The 18,261-nt window shown below is 43.1% G+C and overlaps 1 protein-coding gene across 2 annotated transcripts in view; it reads right to left on the bottom strand.

Moving 5' to 3' along the window:
• Cacna2d3 (calcium voltage-gated channel auxiliary subunit alpha2delta 3) overlaps window positions 1-18,261 on the bottom strand; it is an 800,506-nt gene that overhangs the window by 601,768 nt on the left and 180,477 nt on the right. For both annotated transcript variants that reach the window (XM_076931312.1, XM_076931311.1), the window contains exon 3: window positions 14,824-14,940. In XM_076931312.1, coding sequence (XP_076787427.1) covers window positions 14,824-14,940 — 117 coding nt within the window. The remainder of the gene's footprint in view (window positions 1-14,823; window positions 14,941-18,261) is intronic.

Here is an 18,261-nt window from a genome sequence, read left to right on the forward strand (position 1 = left end):
TAGTTTTATATATAATTCCTCCCCCCTCCCGCTCCATCCTAAAGCCTATATAAACCAGATCAGGACAGGCCTGGAGCCATAGGCATATAATTCTGGAACAGGTTTACAGTTTCTTTGCTCATCTCCACTATAAAGCAATACCATGAGGCTGAATTGACTCACCTTCACATACGTTTGTACACACAAAGTCTCATACACAGGAGGACAATGGCCACCAATTCTACTTCATGTTCACCTTTACCAAGCAGAGTCTGCATCTCCCCTAGAACTAAATCACCTCTAAATCACAGCTGACCCCAGAGGGCAATTCTGGTTTCCCTCTGTGAAGCATCAAGTTTTGTGCACTATCCCCAGACCAGGACTCGGGAGATGATAGTGACAGGCTGCAGAGGCAGGTAGGCAGACTGGGCTCCACAACATCCAAGGGAGGCCAACAGAGTTGCTTGCATGCCCTGCTACTTTCCTGCAAGCTTCCTGCATGAGCTCCTTGTCCACTCACCTTTGTGTGAATATGCTGAGAGCCACTGTCTACCCAGCCACAAGTTTTAACAGCCCCCCGCCCGCCCCCCACTTGGGGGTGAGAAGACATCTCACTGGCCACAAGCAACTCCCATGATGACCTAGATCCTCATCCCACCTCCACCTCAGCTTCCAGAAGAGTTCTGGAGCTGTCTTTCTTGAATCTGACAAAATGATTCAGAGTCACTGTGTAGAACAAGAGAGGCTATTACCCCCATGAGTTGATTTTTTTTTTTCTCACCAACTGACACTGAAAAAAAATCAATTAAAAGCATATGAAGAAATCTCTCTCCGTGTTTGTTCCTGATGACACAAAGCAGTGCACATCTTCTATTCAAGCAGCCAGAAAGCCAGGGACATACAGTAAACGACCTCCTGGCTGATTTTGAACAAAGACTCTGATTACCAGCGAGGGCTGTCATCTGTGCTGAATACAGCGTAAATGAAACGCCAACGAAGCCCTAACTACCTTTTCATTTTCTCCTCCTAACCTAATTTAGAGAGCATAAATAATTTCACTGTTTGTAGGCCCAGCTGCTCCTGTTCCCCATAGGGGAAACTGAGGAAAAACTGAAAAACAGTTATAAATGCTACCAACAATCCCGGCTTACACAGAGTGAATATGCATTCAAAATATTGCCAAAAACTGTTGATCTGTTGTTAGTAATTTATACAATCAGAACCTGTGGACTTTTATTACTGTTCTTATTATTACTCCAATTATTATGGTTTCATGTTGTCATTTGAATCTTTTGATGGTGACATGTCAGTAATTTGCTGTAATTTCCTGCCACCCACAAACCTTGTGAGATTTCTTTCACTGTGGCTGAGTATAAATTAAGTGATATTATTTCCTACCTGGCCCAGTGTGTTGAAACAACATTATACTTTGAAAACCCCAAACTGAAACAAGCCCCTCTGTGCAGCCCTGCCTTCCAGTGCCAGGCCATCCCCCAAACTGAAACAAGCCCCTCTGTGCAGCCCTGCCTTCCAATGCTAGGCCATCCCTCCTGCTCAGGTTTAGCTGCAGCATTAGGCATGGACTCCACCTGCAGAGAAGCCCCTAGAGAACCAGATAGCCCAAGAGCATCATCGGTAGGGTTACATAGTCTGCAGACACTTCCTGGTAAGGCAGAAGTGCTCTTCGGCTAATGGTAGGAAACAGTGTTGTAATTCCATATGAGGTGAGCATTCCATGGCCACAATCCTCCCTTTCCCCGGATGCTCGGCCCACTCAAGCAAAGCCACTGGAAAGCTTTCAAAACCAGATTTTGTAAATGGAGAATAAAAACAAGCAACAAAAAGTGGGAAGTAGATTTAAAATGGCATTCTGCAATAAATGCAAAGTGTTGCCTTTATTTTTTTTTTTTTCTTGGCTTCTGTAACAGAAAGCAAACTGCACAGGTCAGACCCAAGAGCAGCAGACCCTCTAGAGCAGAGAGAGGTGGCACGGGTGATGTGCAGATGGCTCATTCATGTGAAATCTGTAGCTCTTTGCCACTCTGTCCTGGAACTAATCTTCCTCCAGCATGGGGTGCTTACCCATAATGCCATCATGACCCTTGTGGCAAGTGCATTCATTCAGATACCAGCTAAACCTCAGGTCAGGGGTACAAAAAGGACAGGATGTGAAGGTTCCTGTGCTGATGAGTTCTTGGTTCTAGTAGGGGACTGAACAATAGGCACTGAGGTAAAACATCAGGATGCCATGGGTGAACGGCTGGGAGCTGGGACTTTAAATGGTGTTCTCATCCAGCCTCGCCATGACTGGAACAGTCCTCATCTGGACTAGCTGGATTTTTGACAGGAAATGACAGGGATTTCTCTAAACTCTCCTCTGTGACCTCTCAGGGAGTAGTCACCAAGTTCATGAAAACCTCTCACACAAGCTTAGCACCCAGCCTGCTTTGCTTTAGGGTGAGCCACCCATGCTCACCACCCACTATGTGTGGAGAACTAACTGCAAGCTCGTGGGCATATAGCTCCACACTCCAGCATCCAGCCCATGGCTCTGGCCAGGCACAGGGAGGAATATCTGGGTATGGGAGGCACGTGTGAGCTCCTCTGATGAGTGAAGGTCTCTGAAGGCTGACTTCTTCTCACATCTTTCCAGGAATCATTATGTCTGCATCAGGGTTTTCTCTCTTTCTCTCTTGCTCTCATATGTGAGAGAGATAGAGAGAAGGAAAGAGAAAGAATAGGAGAAGAAAGAGAAGGGTGGGAGAGAAAGCACTAAGGAGGAAGGGAAAAAAGAGGGAAAGAGGAGAAAGAGAAAATCCATCTTTACTCAGCTCTCTATGGAATTCTTTAACATCAGAAAAGTAGACATAACTTGACCTTGGTCCCTTACACTCACCTAATTCAGGAGGGGCCCTGTTGGGGAGATTAGGCAAAGCCATAGCTAGTCTAAGCAGGTCACAGCTTGGTGTGGGTGGTGTGCAGATGGCTCATTCATGTAAATCAGACAGAGAAGGGTCTGGAAGGCCCCACAACTTCTCTGCAGCTCAGCTCAAGTGTATCTCTTTCCTCTCTTTACTTGAGGTGTCTCTGGCCAAAAGAAAGAGTTCTACCCCTTATCACTGAGGACTTCATTGCTCCTGACCCTAGAGTTGAGATCTGGGAGTCAATTAGCAAAGCCTTGGTGAGCATTAATATAGATTCTATAATGGACACTGTGGTTAGCACCAGAATGGAGGTTAGCTGGGACAAAGGAAACCCACAGCACAGCCTTAACTTGAGAAAGAGGGTCAACAGTCAGCAAAAATGGCAGAGAGAAAAGTATCCATGGGCACATATAAAGATGTTCAGTGCCTCTATGTCACCAAAATAGGTCAGTGCAAATGGGGGTGTGGGGTTCATCCTAAGTACCCAAAAGGCAAAGAACAGACAGATGGGCTTTTCAAATGAGGGGGCTGCCAAGTTTCCCTTTTCCTGGAACTAGACATTTCTCCCACATAAGAGAAATCCAAAACACTGTGGTTATTACAGGCTCTAGTACTGAGAAGCTGGGCTTCCCAGAACTCATCCAAATAGCTGGCACCCACACACAGGAAGCCTAGTACACTCCAGAAAGAGAATGAGAAGGGGAGGACCCCAAAACATGCCAATCAGAGTGTCTGAGCCTACAGACCTCCCTGTTAGTGAATGAGGTTAGCACCTGGGCCTGGCACATTCTCAAGCCCACACTCTCTGATTTGGAATAATTAGTCTCACATTCTAGTAGGGAGACAGAGACTCCTACCAACATTGAAGAAATAACATAAAGAATATGAAGTCACCAGTTTCTTGCCTATAGGATGGCAAAGGTCAAAAGAGGACTAGTGGCCATTGTGGGAGGACAGAGCAGAAATGGTATCTTACCAGTCTTACAGCAACCTGGCAACACAGGCCCAACTCCTGGACTCAGCATCAAATATATGGCCAAATTTCTTTACAGGTAAAGATATTATATTATTGCTAATAGGATACTTACTATGTCATTGCTAGTAAGAGTAAAATGCCTACACTCTACCTCAGTATGTATTGAGAGAGCTGCTCAGCTGTAACCCCATAAAGTACATTGTTCTATAGTTATGGAAGCTAAGAGAAGCCTATATTCATCATCGTGTAAAAGTGTTTACAATATGTATTATTTTTAAATGCTGTCTTCCAACCTGTGGGCGTTAGACACTCTAAACAGAGATTCCCAGGGTGGTTAAAAAGCCCACATAGATGTTAAAGAACAAGGCTGACTGACAGCTTCGAGCTTTGGGACTGAGGAGAGCTGGGATGCCTTAGATCCAGAGCCAGAATTGCCTCAGCTCTGAGCCTTCCTAATGTTGTGACCTTCTAATACAGCTCCTTGTACTGTGGCAACCCCCAACCATAAATTTATTTTTATTGATACTTTATAACTGCAATTTTGATTCTGAGTAGTGTCTTAGTTAGTTTGATTCTGAGTAGTGTCTTAGACTATTAGAAATATGTGTTTTATGATGGTTGTGACTCACAGGTTGAGAAACACTGCCTTAGACTATTGTTAGTCCCCTTAAAAGCCACCTCACACTCACCTACTAAATATGCCCTCACAGCCTTTTAACTACTGGGTAAATATTTTGAAAAGTATTTAATGTAATTGACCAGTGCATTCCACCAACCCCAAATCTAAGAATGTCATCAGATAACATCGGAAACTTATAATGTTCTACCCACTTAACTGTACTCTGCCTGATACTACCACAAATGCTTAGGCCCATGCCTTGGTTAATAAGAATGGTTCTTTCTGTTATATCAGGTATTCACTTATGACTGCTCCTATGCTGAAACATGTTATTTGGAGCAACCAAAACCCATATTCCTGGGCCAAAATCATTCATATTTGGCCATAATAAATGACCTCTTGTTCCCTCTGAGTTAAGAACTGTGTTTTGTATCAAAAGTTTTGGTCTTCAACATGGGGCTCCAAGGAAAACTCTTGATCAATACAAGACAGAAAGAATAACAGGATTGGTGTGGGGCACCATGAGCCTTTGTGTCCAAGAATTCCTGCTTCCTTATGTGGATTTTGAGGAGTTCTTTCTGGGACCCAGATAATCCATTTGTTTTGTACATTGGTCCACTAGTTTATTCTGGGATAGCTTGGTTATCTTATGATTTTTTTCAAAGAACTGTAGTTGTTTTAAGAAATCTAGTCAGAACATGTGTCTTAGAACCTTCAGCTTCTTCTCCTCCCTTTGCACAAATAGATAATTGTATCTTCTGTGTCTTCCTTGTTACAATCTTGATCACTTTTAGTTTAAAAACTGAACAAGTGCCTGATTATTAAAACACCGGCAGGAAGCGGCACTTGTTCCCTCTAGTCCAACACGGTAGAGATGTCAAGCAAAAGCCCCTAGAATGTGCAACTGTCTCACAGAGAGGGTCAAGACAACATAGACCCTTCTCCGGATGGATGGAAAATTATCATCTCAGACACTAAAACAGATACAATATCTTGGGATGGATGGAAAATTATCATCTCAGACACTAAAACAGATACAATATATCACCTATGTCTCAAACCCCAAGTTACAGTGGGAGGAACGAAACTATGGTGGGAGTCAAGGAAGCTATACCCAGGGACAGCATATAAACATGGTACAAAAGACAATTCCCTTCAGCTATCACAGAAGCTTGTAATTCTCGGTGAACAAAAAGGACACTAAAATGGGCAAGAGAAATTCAAAGATGAGGAACATATTAGATAAAAACCAATACACCATTTAGTACTTAAGCTGACTTCAGCTGGTTTTACATTTGATAATTATGTTAATTGAACTTGCCAAGGTTTTTAAAAATAAGGAATATTTGACATTATTATATTCTTTGTTTTGTTTTGCTTTATGCATGGAAGGATGTAGTAAAAAATATTTTTAAAAAAATCCCAGCACAGGAATTCTTCCTTTCCTTAGACCATTTATATTCCTGAATGAAAGACATGTGCAGCCTTTATATTTTTAAGTATGCCTTAGGCAGTGCAATAGCTGGGCAGCTGCCTACCCTCCATGCTGTTAGGACCTACCTTTTTATTGATAACCCCATTATTACTTACTCTGTTTCATGTGGGCTGCTCTTAACCCAGTTGGGCAGCCCTCTGGGCCATGTTCTTTTGGCCCTTATCCCATGGTGGCTCTCCTTCTCCCTCCTGCACACCTGCACACTCTTCCACTTCATAAAGGCTTCTCTCTGCTCCCTCCTCATGGTGTTCTCTCTCTCTCTCTCTCTCTCTCTCTCTCTCTCTCTCTCTCTCTCTCTCTCTCTCTCTCTCTCAGAAACCCCCACTCCACCTATTCCATCTGTGTCTCTTCTGTCCAGCTATTGGCTCTCAGCATCTTTATTCACCAGTCAGAATTAACTTGGGGGCAGGGTCCAGAGGCTATGCGCAGATTCCAAGTCTTGGGGGACAGCACTTAGCATTACAATAGACAGTAAAAGACAAAACCTCAACAGATGGATGTGGATGTGTGTGTGTGTGTGTGTGTGTGTGTGTGTGTGTGTGTGTGTGTGTATACAGTTCAGAGGACAATCTCAGGTATAGTCCTAGTGAACATGAACACCATATACCTTGAGACAGGGTCTCCCATTGGCCTGGACCTCAGCAACTAGGCTAGACTAGCTGGCCAGTGAGCCCCAGGGATCCTCCTTTCTCTGCCTCCCGAGTGCTGGAACTTTTATTAAATGTGAAGGAAGGTCTTCACTCCTTAGTCTCATCCTTCCTCTGATCCAGCTTCTTCTTTCATCTCTACCATCTTTTCCTTCTGCTCTCTTTCCCAACAAGCCCAATGGAAGCAAACTGCTTTCAAAGAAAAGACTGCTATTGCCTCTTTTAAGATAACAGTAGTGGGAGAAGTAATCCTGGTACTATCTGAACGCACTGGGGAAAATCTGTATAGAAAGCTGTGCTCTGAGGTTCCCTCACTGGGATTTGCTAAAGAATGTCAGTGCTCCACTAGCAAGATTTTTCTAGCTTTTATTAGAAAATTTCATTCCTAAGGGTATCTCCCTCCTGCTAACCAGCTCTTAAAACTAGGGGGAAAATTAATCTGATCTGTATAAGTAGCTTTATCTTTTCATCTTTTTGTCTTTCCCTGGGACACTCTTCACATCTCGGAGACACCAAGATGTAAATTGCCGACCTTGTTCTTGCTGATGGCAATCTGATTTATTATAATTCTATTATGTTTTCTTTAATCTATGTTTGTGGTAATTATTGATTCATGTCCTTGTTTCTATGTGCTGTTTTGTCTGCTGGCCCCTTAGTCTGTGTCTGATCTAATATTCTCATTTGAGACTACAATACCAAGGTTTCTGGCTTTCATCTAACTATCTGCATTTGGATTTTGGGAGTTTCTGCTTTCCTCTGCTTCATGTAAGAAAATCATTAAGGTTGCTATCTCAAGCCTATTTTATCTAAAAGACAAACTCACAAGTTAATCATCAATCTGGTTTGGGGGCAGAAAAGGAAATATGTTTGTTTGTTTGTTTGTTTGTTATTTTGACTTGGAGTTTCATAATGTATCCCCATCAGCCTGAAACCCACTGTGTAGATTAGGCTGGTCTAGACCTCACAGAAACCTGGTATCTAGGAATGGCTTGGTCCTGTAGAGCTGACTGGAGTGACAAGAGGATAAAGAAATCACAAACAGGTGTACACAAGAGCTGGGATCAGGTAGGCTGTTCACACGCTGACAGCACAGCACCTCTTGACAGAGCAGACAAAGCTGCTGTAGATGCTTTCTGTACACTCTGGCAACATTTCAGTATGGACCAGAAGGTGGCTTTGCCAGTTCCTGTGGGTCTGAGCCACTGGTCTTTATCAATAATAGGCATCCACTCAGACTTCATCCTACTTATACATCCACTCGGGACTTTCTCTGCTCTCCACAGACATCTACCTGCTTCTGCCTCCCAAGTGCTAGGATTAAAGGCATGTGCCCAGCCACAAAAGAGACATTTTTCAGTATTTTTTCAATATATCCAGACTTCAGACTACTCTCTCTCCACTCCCCCCACTCCCCCACCTCTCCTGTCCCCTAAATCCACTGCTCCTCCTTCCTTTCCCCTTCAGAAATAGAAGGCCTCCCATAGATATCAACCAAACACAGAATAATGTTACAAAAAGTCTCGGCACAGACTCATCATATCAAGGCTGAGTGAGGCAACCCAGTAGGAGGAAAGGGTCCCAAGAGTAGGCAAAAGAATCAGAGACAGCCTCACTCCCACTGTTAGGGGTCCCACAAAATACCCAAGCTAAATATATACATATATATATATATATATATATATATATATATATATATATATATAAATAATGTGGTATGCTCACATGATGAAGTCTCTCCCAAAATGGTTCACTTCAAAATGGTTTATAAAATAAATGAATAATAAATTAGCTTAAATTCTGCAACATCCGTTGGTGGAGGAGTTACAGTGCCTTAGCTTTGTCTGATGACTTCAGATCCGAGAAGCTATAATTGCTCATTATGGACTTCATTTAGACAGGAGAGAAACAGGAATGCTATAAACATTTCCTGTCTCATACTTCTCAATTTACTATTTTTAATTAAATTTAAATTTAATTAAAAATTTTAAGTTTTAAAATAAAAAAATTAATTCAAATTTTTAAAATAAAAAATTTTAAATTTCTAAATTTTAATTTTTGTTAGTTCTTTGAGAATTTTGTACAAGGTGTTTTGATTACACTCACTCCTTCTCCCAACTGATCTCAGATCCAACCCCCTCCTTACACACTCAACCTCATCCTTCCTGTCTTTTTTGTTGTTGTTGTTCATTCTACCTTTAACCAATTGTGTCCAGTTTGTACTGCTCATATATTCTAGGATGTGTGGCCTTTTACTGAATCCATTTAGAAATTATCAACAAAATTGTTGATTTCATCCCCAACTTAATGCGCAGTCTTTGGAAACTCTGGCTTATCCTTAGTTCTTAACAGTGTTTTGAAGCCAGAAGTATTTCTCCCCAGAGCTATTAACCACTCCTACTTAGGGCTGCTGCTAGAGTCTGCCTTTGCTGTCTTCAGCACCCCATATGCCTTAGTGTACATATTTACATTGGGGTGTAGATGCATTTTATAATCATACATATGTAGACATACGTCAGTCAAGGAACAGCTAAAGAAAGTTGCTTTAATAGTACCTCTGGCTTCTTGGAAGACTGGCGTAAATCTCTTCTGCAAGGGAAAGAAATCCATTTTTCTGAGAAGGTAAATGTTTATTAAATGCAAATACTGTATCTGTTACCTAGGAAAAATGACCCACGGCATGTGGAATTTCCAGATAAAAAGCTTTCAAGTCCGAGGTTTCTCCAGATAAGCTCCTATCAGGGAAGTGACTCGTGAACGCGCTGAAATTGAATCACTGTACAACGGCAATTACTTTCCACAGCACAGCTATAATAGGAATCAGTTCCACAATGAAGAGCAGGTAGCTGGAAGATGGAGACCTGAGCACAGACTCCAAGTCTCTTTTGGTTCTTCCAAGAAGCAGGAGTGTGTGATTTTAAGCAAAACACTTTTCAAGTGCCCAATTTCTCATTTTACCAATGGAAATCAGAAAGCAAATGCAAGAGATTAGGTTTATTTACAGCTACGAACTGTGAGTGTTTGGGGGGAAATTATTAAACATCTCATCCCAAAGGTTTGAAAACTACAAGCTTTTCCTGTCATGAGTACAGTTACAACCTGCTTCCTATGTCTCTTTCCTGTCTACACTGGAGTTCATTCTGCCAGATGCTTCAGATTATTTCAATAGTAAATTAAATACTTAATGTTCTGCTTTATAGTCTACCAAAATAGGCACTATCTTTTCATGACCCCTCCTCTCTCCCAGATATGTGTTTAAGTTTATGGGAGTCTAAGATCTGTAGTACTCAGCATAAAGACAACCCTGCCCTGTGCCGAAACCAGGTCTCCTGAGAAAACAGGGGACTGCAAGCCTGCCCAAACCTAGAAGGTAAAGGCAGAGTGTTTCTGCATGACCCAATACAAATGCTACTCTACCGATGCCACGTTTCAGAAAGGAGGGTGTACCTAAGAATCACAAATCTCCCACAGTGACTCTGCCTATTCAGAGTTCCCTGAAGCTAGAGCAGATGTTTTCAGGTGATTGACAGCTTTGGTTGCTCCCAGTGAAGGGCCAGATCTGAAAGACAAAGACTGAGGGCTGCCTGCTCACATCACCAAGACCAGGTAATAGTCTACCCATTGCCTTCTGCCTTCCCTCAAATCAGGGCATTTTTCTTAATGCCAGCGGCTCAGCCAATAGAGGAGCCATGCCAAGTCTGACTTCTTTCAGTGTCTCAAATAAGTTCTGACTTATGTCACAGGCAAGCAGCCCAGGTGTCACTTAGAATAGCCCGATGGGAGTGTGCCACCGGCAGGAGACAGGTGCATATTATTCCTGCTAAATTCAGCATCTGGAGAGGCTCCTTGCGATGCTGGTGAACTAAAAGCAAATTGATTCCACTTCTTGGCTATTCAGAGGAAGCAGAAGCTTGATATCAACAGCTCAGCGACATCCATTGAGAGCTGGGTAGCACGTACATATTTGAATAGAGAAATTGGGAGGTAATGCCTTGTACATAGCTGTTGTGCACAAAAGCAAGCGGCAGCCTTGTTCCTTCAAACAACCTGGAGCTAGCCAATGAGTGGATTTACAAAAATTATTCAAACTACCCCGGCATTAAAACTGTCTGGAAAATAGAGTTAAGAAGAGCTGTCATAATGGTGGTGCCATTATGTTAATGGCAATTACAGAGGCTAAGGTTATTTATAATTTGCTAGTCCGAAGGGGGGAAAAAAAGTTGCATGTAGTCCATTACCAGCCATATGACAGAGGTTATATAATGGGCAGGGCACTTTAGGTTTCACATTTACCTCAGACATCTGACGGGCAGAAAATAGGACTTTCTATGATAGGATAATTGCATAGCGGAGAAGAATTCAAATAAGGCCTGAGCATGATAAAATCGCTCTGATTCAACTAATCACTGGGCAACATGATGGAGGGGAGTGATGGAATCAAGCCAGAGAGACAGAGAAAAAGAACAACATTGTTCAACAGCCTGGAAATGACAGGCTGTGTGTGTGTTAAGGTCTGGGTTACTGGAGTCAGGTTTCCCCAGTGCTAATGGAATCTACCTGTGTAAGCCAAAGCCAATCTATAGCTCTAGACAGTTTCAAAGTGTTCCACACATCAATGGTACTTTTAATAGTCCCTGTGGCTTGCAAACCAGCGTTTCCTTGTGTGTGTTCTTAAGTCACAATGATGAGTGATATCAGACCAATAAGCTTGGGGACACTGTCAAGGATAAAGAGAGGACCCCAGGAATGTGATCTGATGCAAATTACTAGGGGTGGTGCAGAGGAGGTGGAGAAATGACAATCCTAAAACCTGTTCTGTTCCTAGCCCATTGTCTACTTGGTAAGATTCCAGGCAAAAGTACTGCTTTTGGATTGAGCCAGCCTAGTGCAAAGGAGGATTAGAGAGCAAATTTGAGGCCTTTGGCTGCTCCAAATGCTCACAGATCCCCAAACATGAAGCTTGCTGCTCAGGAAGCAAGGTGTCATTACAATATGAAGAGTCCCAGTCATCCCTTCTTCAGCTTCAAGATAAGCTAGCAGTCCATTCCAGATGGCCCATGCCTTTTTGCTGCTGCGGACAGAGGTGCAAGGGCACAATGTGGGTAGCCCATACTCAACTGAATCCAGATAAAAACCACTGAGAGCTGTGGCACAGCAGAAGGACACTATCTAGGAGGCATGGAACCCAGGTCAGCCTTACACCAACAATATAGGTTTGTGGGTGAAGAGAACCACAGGAAGCTGAATGCAACTCCCAGGACATGGCAGCATTCAGTTTGTTTTCAAAGGGTCTGTGTGTGTATTTTAAAATACAGAAAATATGCATTTCAGAGTGTGCAGGCTAGCCTTATCCTGGGAACATTTTCATTCAAACAGGACACTTTCTTTTTCCTTCTCAAAGAAATTGCACCAGTCATATCAAATAGGTTTTTTTTTTTTTTGAATGTCACTAATTTAAAGCAAAATGGTTTCAAAATTAGGCAATACTGAAGGCTGAAGGCAGCAACTCTCCCCTCCTGTCTCCATGCAGGTGCTGCCTGCAGCCTCAGGACTCTGTCTCTATCACATGTTCACAAGATGGAAAAAGCTTTATTCAGACATGCATGAAGTGCTTCCTGTTTGGCAGGCATCAGACTTTTCAGGAACATGTAGCAGCACAGCTGTACTCTTGCCTTGAGGATACAAAAACTAAACCCCACTGAGCCCTGGCGTGTGACCTGGGCAAGTGACTTCACACAGCTCAGCTCGTATGCTCATTTCTAGGACAATGCTAACTCCCAGGGTTGACACAAAATCTAAATGGCATAGCATAACCTTCTAGCTCCTGGCCAGGTGTATCATGTGCTCAGTAAACCTATAAGCACACGCTCTGCAAGGCTCCAGAGAGGTACGAGCAGGAAAGAGATCCCAGGGGCCTGCTCAACAGTCCACACCAGCCTCCTACCTTGGATCAGGACTGAAATCCCAGTTAGTATATCTACAGCCCATGGGTAGGACACACTGTAAAAGGGTCAAGGTCCAGGATCTAGTGCTTCTGCCAACGAGTACCTTGCACATGCATTCTGTCAAGTGCCTTCCGTTCCTGACACCAGGGCTTTCTTGTCTACCAACTGTCCTGAAAATTCTGTGATTAGCAAGAGAAATAAGTTTCACTGAAACTGATAATGTTGTTACTAGCGTTTAAAGCAGAATGAAGGTGAGACAGATATGGTGACACTCCTGTAATCCTAGATCCAGGAGCCCAGAGCAGAGGAACTTGAGTTCAAGGCCTGCCAGAGACATCTGGGCCGGCCTTGAGTGCACAGTGAGACCTGGTCTCCAAATAATAATAACCAAACAACAACAAAAAGCAGCAGATAAAGGCACTTGTTGCCAGGCCTGCCCATCTGTATTTGATCCCTAAAACCTGTATGGCAGAAAGAGAGAACAGACTACTACAGCATGACCTCTAACCTCCACATACACACTGTGGCATGCGTGTACCCCTCCACAAACATATATACACACACATAGACATAGACTATGTAACTGGAGTTAAAAAAATTAGAACTTCCAAATCACAAAATAAAATGAAAATATAAAAACTATTTATATATATAAAATGAAAATATATTATGAATATATATAATAAAATACATTATGTATTTTTATTATTATATTTATTATATTATATATGTGTATATATACACATACACACACACACACGGATAATTCAGGAAAACAGCATTCAGATGCCATTTGGAGGGGCTGTGAACTAATATACCCTTGCTGAAACAGAAACGTTTTCTTAAGCACAGATATCTTTAAAGGTAGGTTCGGGGCATTTTAGTTGCCTTCAGGAACTTCCCATTAAGGAAAGCAGTATATAGTCTAGAATACAAAGTACGCAGAGGAGGTGAGGAGTGTAGACTCTGGTGATCTGGAGCCCCACATCAATGTGAGTGCAGAGATGCTACAGAGCCTCTGTCTCTCCATCTCCCTTTTGTAAACTGCAGATGGCCACAGAAGCTCTACCATGAGGTTGGCAAAGACAAGATAGGTGAATATTGGCAAAATCTTTAAAGAGATGCCCACCAAGGACTGCTTGATTTATTGTTGATATTCCTGAACTTTCACTGCAGTAACATTGATTTAAAAACTTGTAAACAACTTAAATGGACAAACAGGTAGCCCCAGAAGCAGTGGGATCAATTAACAAACATGTAGCCAGTTGTCCAAGAAAATCACAAAACACAGTGCCATGAGAAATTATCAAAGAGCAGCTGAAAGGATGAAAAAAGCTGGATTAAAAAGGCAAGCAGGTGCTATAATTTTCAAAATGGAAAAGAAGAAAAACACAAGCACACACATAGAGATCCAAAGAAAATGGAGTATAAAGAAAGCACACAAGAAGCCAAATCATAGTTTTCTATCATGTGGTCACAATTCCAGATGATACTTTCTCTATGTCTGAGAGTCAGTCTTGATTCTCAACTCTACAGGATGTAGAATCATCTGGGTGAGACAAGTGTGGGTTTGTCTGTGAGGAGATTTCCAGATTGATTTAACTGACCTGGGACAGTCTACGCTATATCTAGGGGGTGCCATGCCCGGGGCTATAGTGCTAGTCTGAGTAAAACTGAGCAGTGAGCTGAGAACCAACAGTTACATGTAAAGTGGGAAGTCAACTTAGCAATCAAAACACAAACAAACCAAAAGACCCAGACACCCTGCAGTTCCTTCCCTCCATTCAGCTGAGGTGAAATCTCAGCGAGCTACAAACATCATAATCTCAGTAACGCTCCAGTACAACAAGGAGAACATCAACTTCTTCCAGACTCATCTGCCTCGACCAAGGTATTCAGTTCCACACTGTGGCAATAGTGTTTAAAAGTGCTTTACAGCTGTCCAGTGAACCACAATGCCCCCAAGTGACCCAGAGAAGTTAGAAGGGCATAACAGAGTTGGGGTCCATCCTTTGGCAGCCTGTTAGTGGAGGCATAAGATCCAGAGAGAAAAACTGACTTTAGAACCCCATGCATGAGGAGTGCAATGAGAAACTGCTTTTCTTGGCCCCCAGATGAAGAAATAAGAAGGAGCATTTGTGTGTGGGGTAAACTTTACAACCTGGTTCATCAGTGCTAGTCCCCAAACGCCAGCTGCCTGCCTGTCTCTGCACAACAGAGCACAGATTCTGAAAGACTTACCCGCACTGCCTCAGACTTCTTGTGAAACATCTCCTCCATGTTCTTAGCCAGTTTTTTCACCAGTTGGAGACCGTCGATCTCTTCAATGGCAACGTCTTTCTCATATTCTTTGTATTTCTGTCAGGAGAAAGGGCAGTGTTAGAGATATGTGATTCTAAGGTACTACATGTGGGATTTCCTCTGATGGGTATAAAACTAAAACCTTATCAACACCATATCTGTTGGAGTTGGAGACGGTAGGTTGCATCTCACAATTATTAAAACAACCAGAGAGAAACCTGAAAATCAAGCCTGGCTCTGACCTAACATGGCACCCAGGAAAGAAACAGTTGTCAGCTAATCAAATGCAGGCTCATCCAAGGAATGTCCTAAGGGGCTAATTGGATGCTTGGTTTCCTCATCTTCTCAACTTTAGATGGATTTTTCTCTAAAAATCCATCATCTACACTGGAGATCAGATCATCCTGTTAAGCAACATGAGCTGTATTCAGAAAGACTAACACTGGTCCTGGGGCCATTCACTCATGCATGTTTCCTCTCAGATGTGGAGTCTGTATTGAGAAGGCAGAAGGAGTAAGACATAAAAGCTGAAGGAGGTATTTGGGAAGATTAGCAGGAGGGAGAGGGAAGGAGAAGAGAGCAATGGGATGAATATTACCAATTACACACACACTCACACACACACCACACACACACACACACACACACCACACACACACACACACACGGGGGGGGGCGGGGGAGGTGGGGAGAGACAATATCACAGTGGGGCTGGGAGACAGCTGTCAGAAAAGTACCTGCTGTGCAAGCACAAGGATTTCAGTTCAATCCCTAGAACAAAAATAGGTGGTGGTGGTGATGGTGATGATGATGGTGATGATGATGGTGGTGGTGGTGGTGGTGGTGATGATGATGGTGGTGGTGGTGGTGGTGGTGGTGGTGGTGGTGATGGTAATGGTGATGGTGATGTAGAGAGGAAGAAAAGGAGAAGGAGGAAGAGGAGCAACAGCAGCAGCAGCAGCAGCAGCAGCCCCACTGCTACCATCACCACCACCAGGCATGATAGCACACATGTGTAATCCCACCACTGGGGAGATGAAGACGGATGAATCCCTGAGACTGACTAGTCAGCCAGCCTACACTACTCTGCAAGCTTAGGCCGGTAAGAGACCTTGACTTAAAGAAGAAGGGAAAAAAGGAAGAAAAACAAAACAAAAACAAAGAAGAAACAGGGTAGACGGTACCTACAATTGTCCTCTGGCTGTGCATGTAGGTGCATGCTCGCTTGCTGACCTAGTGAGCTTCCTGTTGCTGTGACAAATCGCTCAGACCAAAGGGGTGAAGAAAGGATTCATTTTCACTTCCATTTCCACAGAACAAGTCCCCACTGAGGGAATCAGGGCAGGAACTCAGCAGGAACCTGGCCGCAGGAGCAGACACACAGACCATGGAGGAGTGCTGCTTCCTAGCTTGCTCCCTGCTTCTGCTCAGCCAGCTTCCATATACAGCCCAGGACCACCTACTCACACACTACAAACAGCTGGCCAGGACCGACCCCAGCAACTACCAATCAAGAAAATGCTCACAGCCACATTCAAGAAGCTGATGGGGCAATTCCTCAGTCAAAGCTCCCTCTTCTCAGCTGAGCCAAATTTACAGCCACGAGAAGCCATTACACCCTCTCTCTCTCTCTCTCTCTCTCTCTCTCTCTCTCTCACTCTCACTCACACTCACACACACACACACACACACACACACACACACGAAAGTATCACAGTGAAACCTCTAATTGTATGCACTGGCTACTCACTAATTTAGAAGATAAGCACATACTGAGGCTTTAAATTTGTTTAAAGCGGCAATTCTAAGAGTGGTCCAGAAACTCCTGAAGGCGCCTCAGACCCTCTCAGGGATCCATACAGCCCCCTTTTCCAATAGTATACCTCACTGACATTGACTTGCTTCATGGATAGCAGCAGATAACAACAGACTGGTGCAAACAGAAATGTGAGAATCCATATGTCTCTGCTAAGCCAAATATTAGAGAAATTTGCCAAATAAAGGGAAAATGAATACCAGTTATTGTTCATAAAATGTGTGGTTTGCATGATACATTTTTTATCTTTTAAATTAGTTTATCTTTAAATTTCTTAATTTTAAGAGCTAGTGTGCTAAATATTAATAGGCATATGGCATGTCAGCAAAAGCTCTGGTGGACCCTGAGTGGTTTATAAGAACACAGAGGGATCCGAAGACAGGAGTTGGCTGGAATAACGTCTCAGCTTTGTTCACGTTAACTGGAAATGCTGCATCTTATTGGGAATCCCAAAAGGAGTTCACAATATGTCAGTGTGAAAACAACATCACAATGCTCATATCCTTATAAAAAGGCTGAGGCACTGAACTTGGGAGCATTATGTCAAAGCGAGTTGCTAACACCTCACCTCAAGCTTCAACTTAGGAAAATGGGGATTCATGCTTTGGCTTGACTATGTGGTGTCTGGAGAGTTATTTTTAAGTGATAAGTCAAAGGATATTTAATAGCGGGATAATTTCCAGGGCTTAAATATCTATCCTCTCTTCATCCCCCTACCTCTACCTTTAAGCATGGGAACTAGAAGAAGGCACCATTTTTCCTGGCCAGCAGAGGCCAGCCTTCTACCCAAGGCTCAGCTAGGAAAATAGTATATGCTGTGTCACTCAAAACACATCTCTTTCCAGTTCCGATTTCCAAATTATTCGAGGCAATAAAACTGGGCTCTGAAAGGAGAATTTGGGAGGGTGGGCGTGCTGCTTCTATGACAGAGCTCTGACCTTGCATGTACAGGTTGGACCTGGCTCTACCATAAAAAAAAAAAAAAAAAAAAAAAAAAAAAAGTGAAGCACTTTTTGTCTGACAGGAGATTGGAGCTGGAGGACAAAGGCAGAGATCACAAGAAAAGAGTGAGGTAGAGAAGGGTTTTGACAGTTTCCTAAGACTTAAAGGAGACCCCCCTAGCAGCCAGCAGTGAGCCAGGGATTCTGACCTTGGGTTCTAGAAGCAGCAAATCCCACCCTCAGACCAATAGCGACACCTACCACCAGATGCCAGCAAAGAAGAAAGTAAAATAAGAAGATATAGGTACTAGAAACTGAGACCTCTGCCCTGAACACCAGGGGCAATGGGTTCTTAGAATGGAGATAACCCTGAGATATAAATGCTATTTCTGAGTCACCTGAGAGCAGAACAAGGTAAAGATCTGCTGCACTATTTAATAGACATTCTGAGCTGCTATGTGTGCAAGAGCCTGCGATGGCCCAGGAGTTACATCATCCTTAGCCCTGATCCCTGATCCCTGAGATCATACATAAAGATCAGATGAGTTACTCTTGGAGCCTGCTCTCTTGAATCTCTCTAGGAAATCATTATTCCTCCTTTTCCTGCTCTCTTCTTCTTCC

The sequence above is a fragment of the Arvicanthis niloticus genome, chromosome 3, assembly GCF_011762505.2.
Source record: "Arvicanthis niloticus isolate mArvNil1 chromosome 3, mArvNil1.pat.X, whole genome shotgun sequence".
Taxonomy (NCBI): Eukaryota; Metazoa; Chordata; class Mammalia; order Rodentia; family Muridae; genus Arvicanthis; species Arvicanthis niloticus.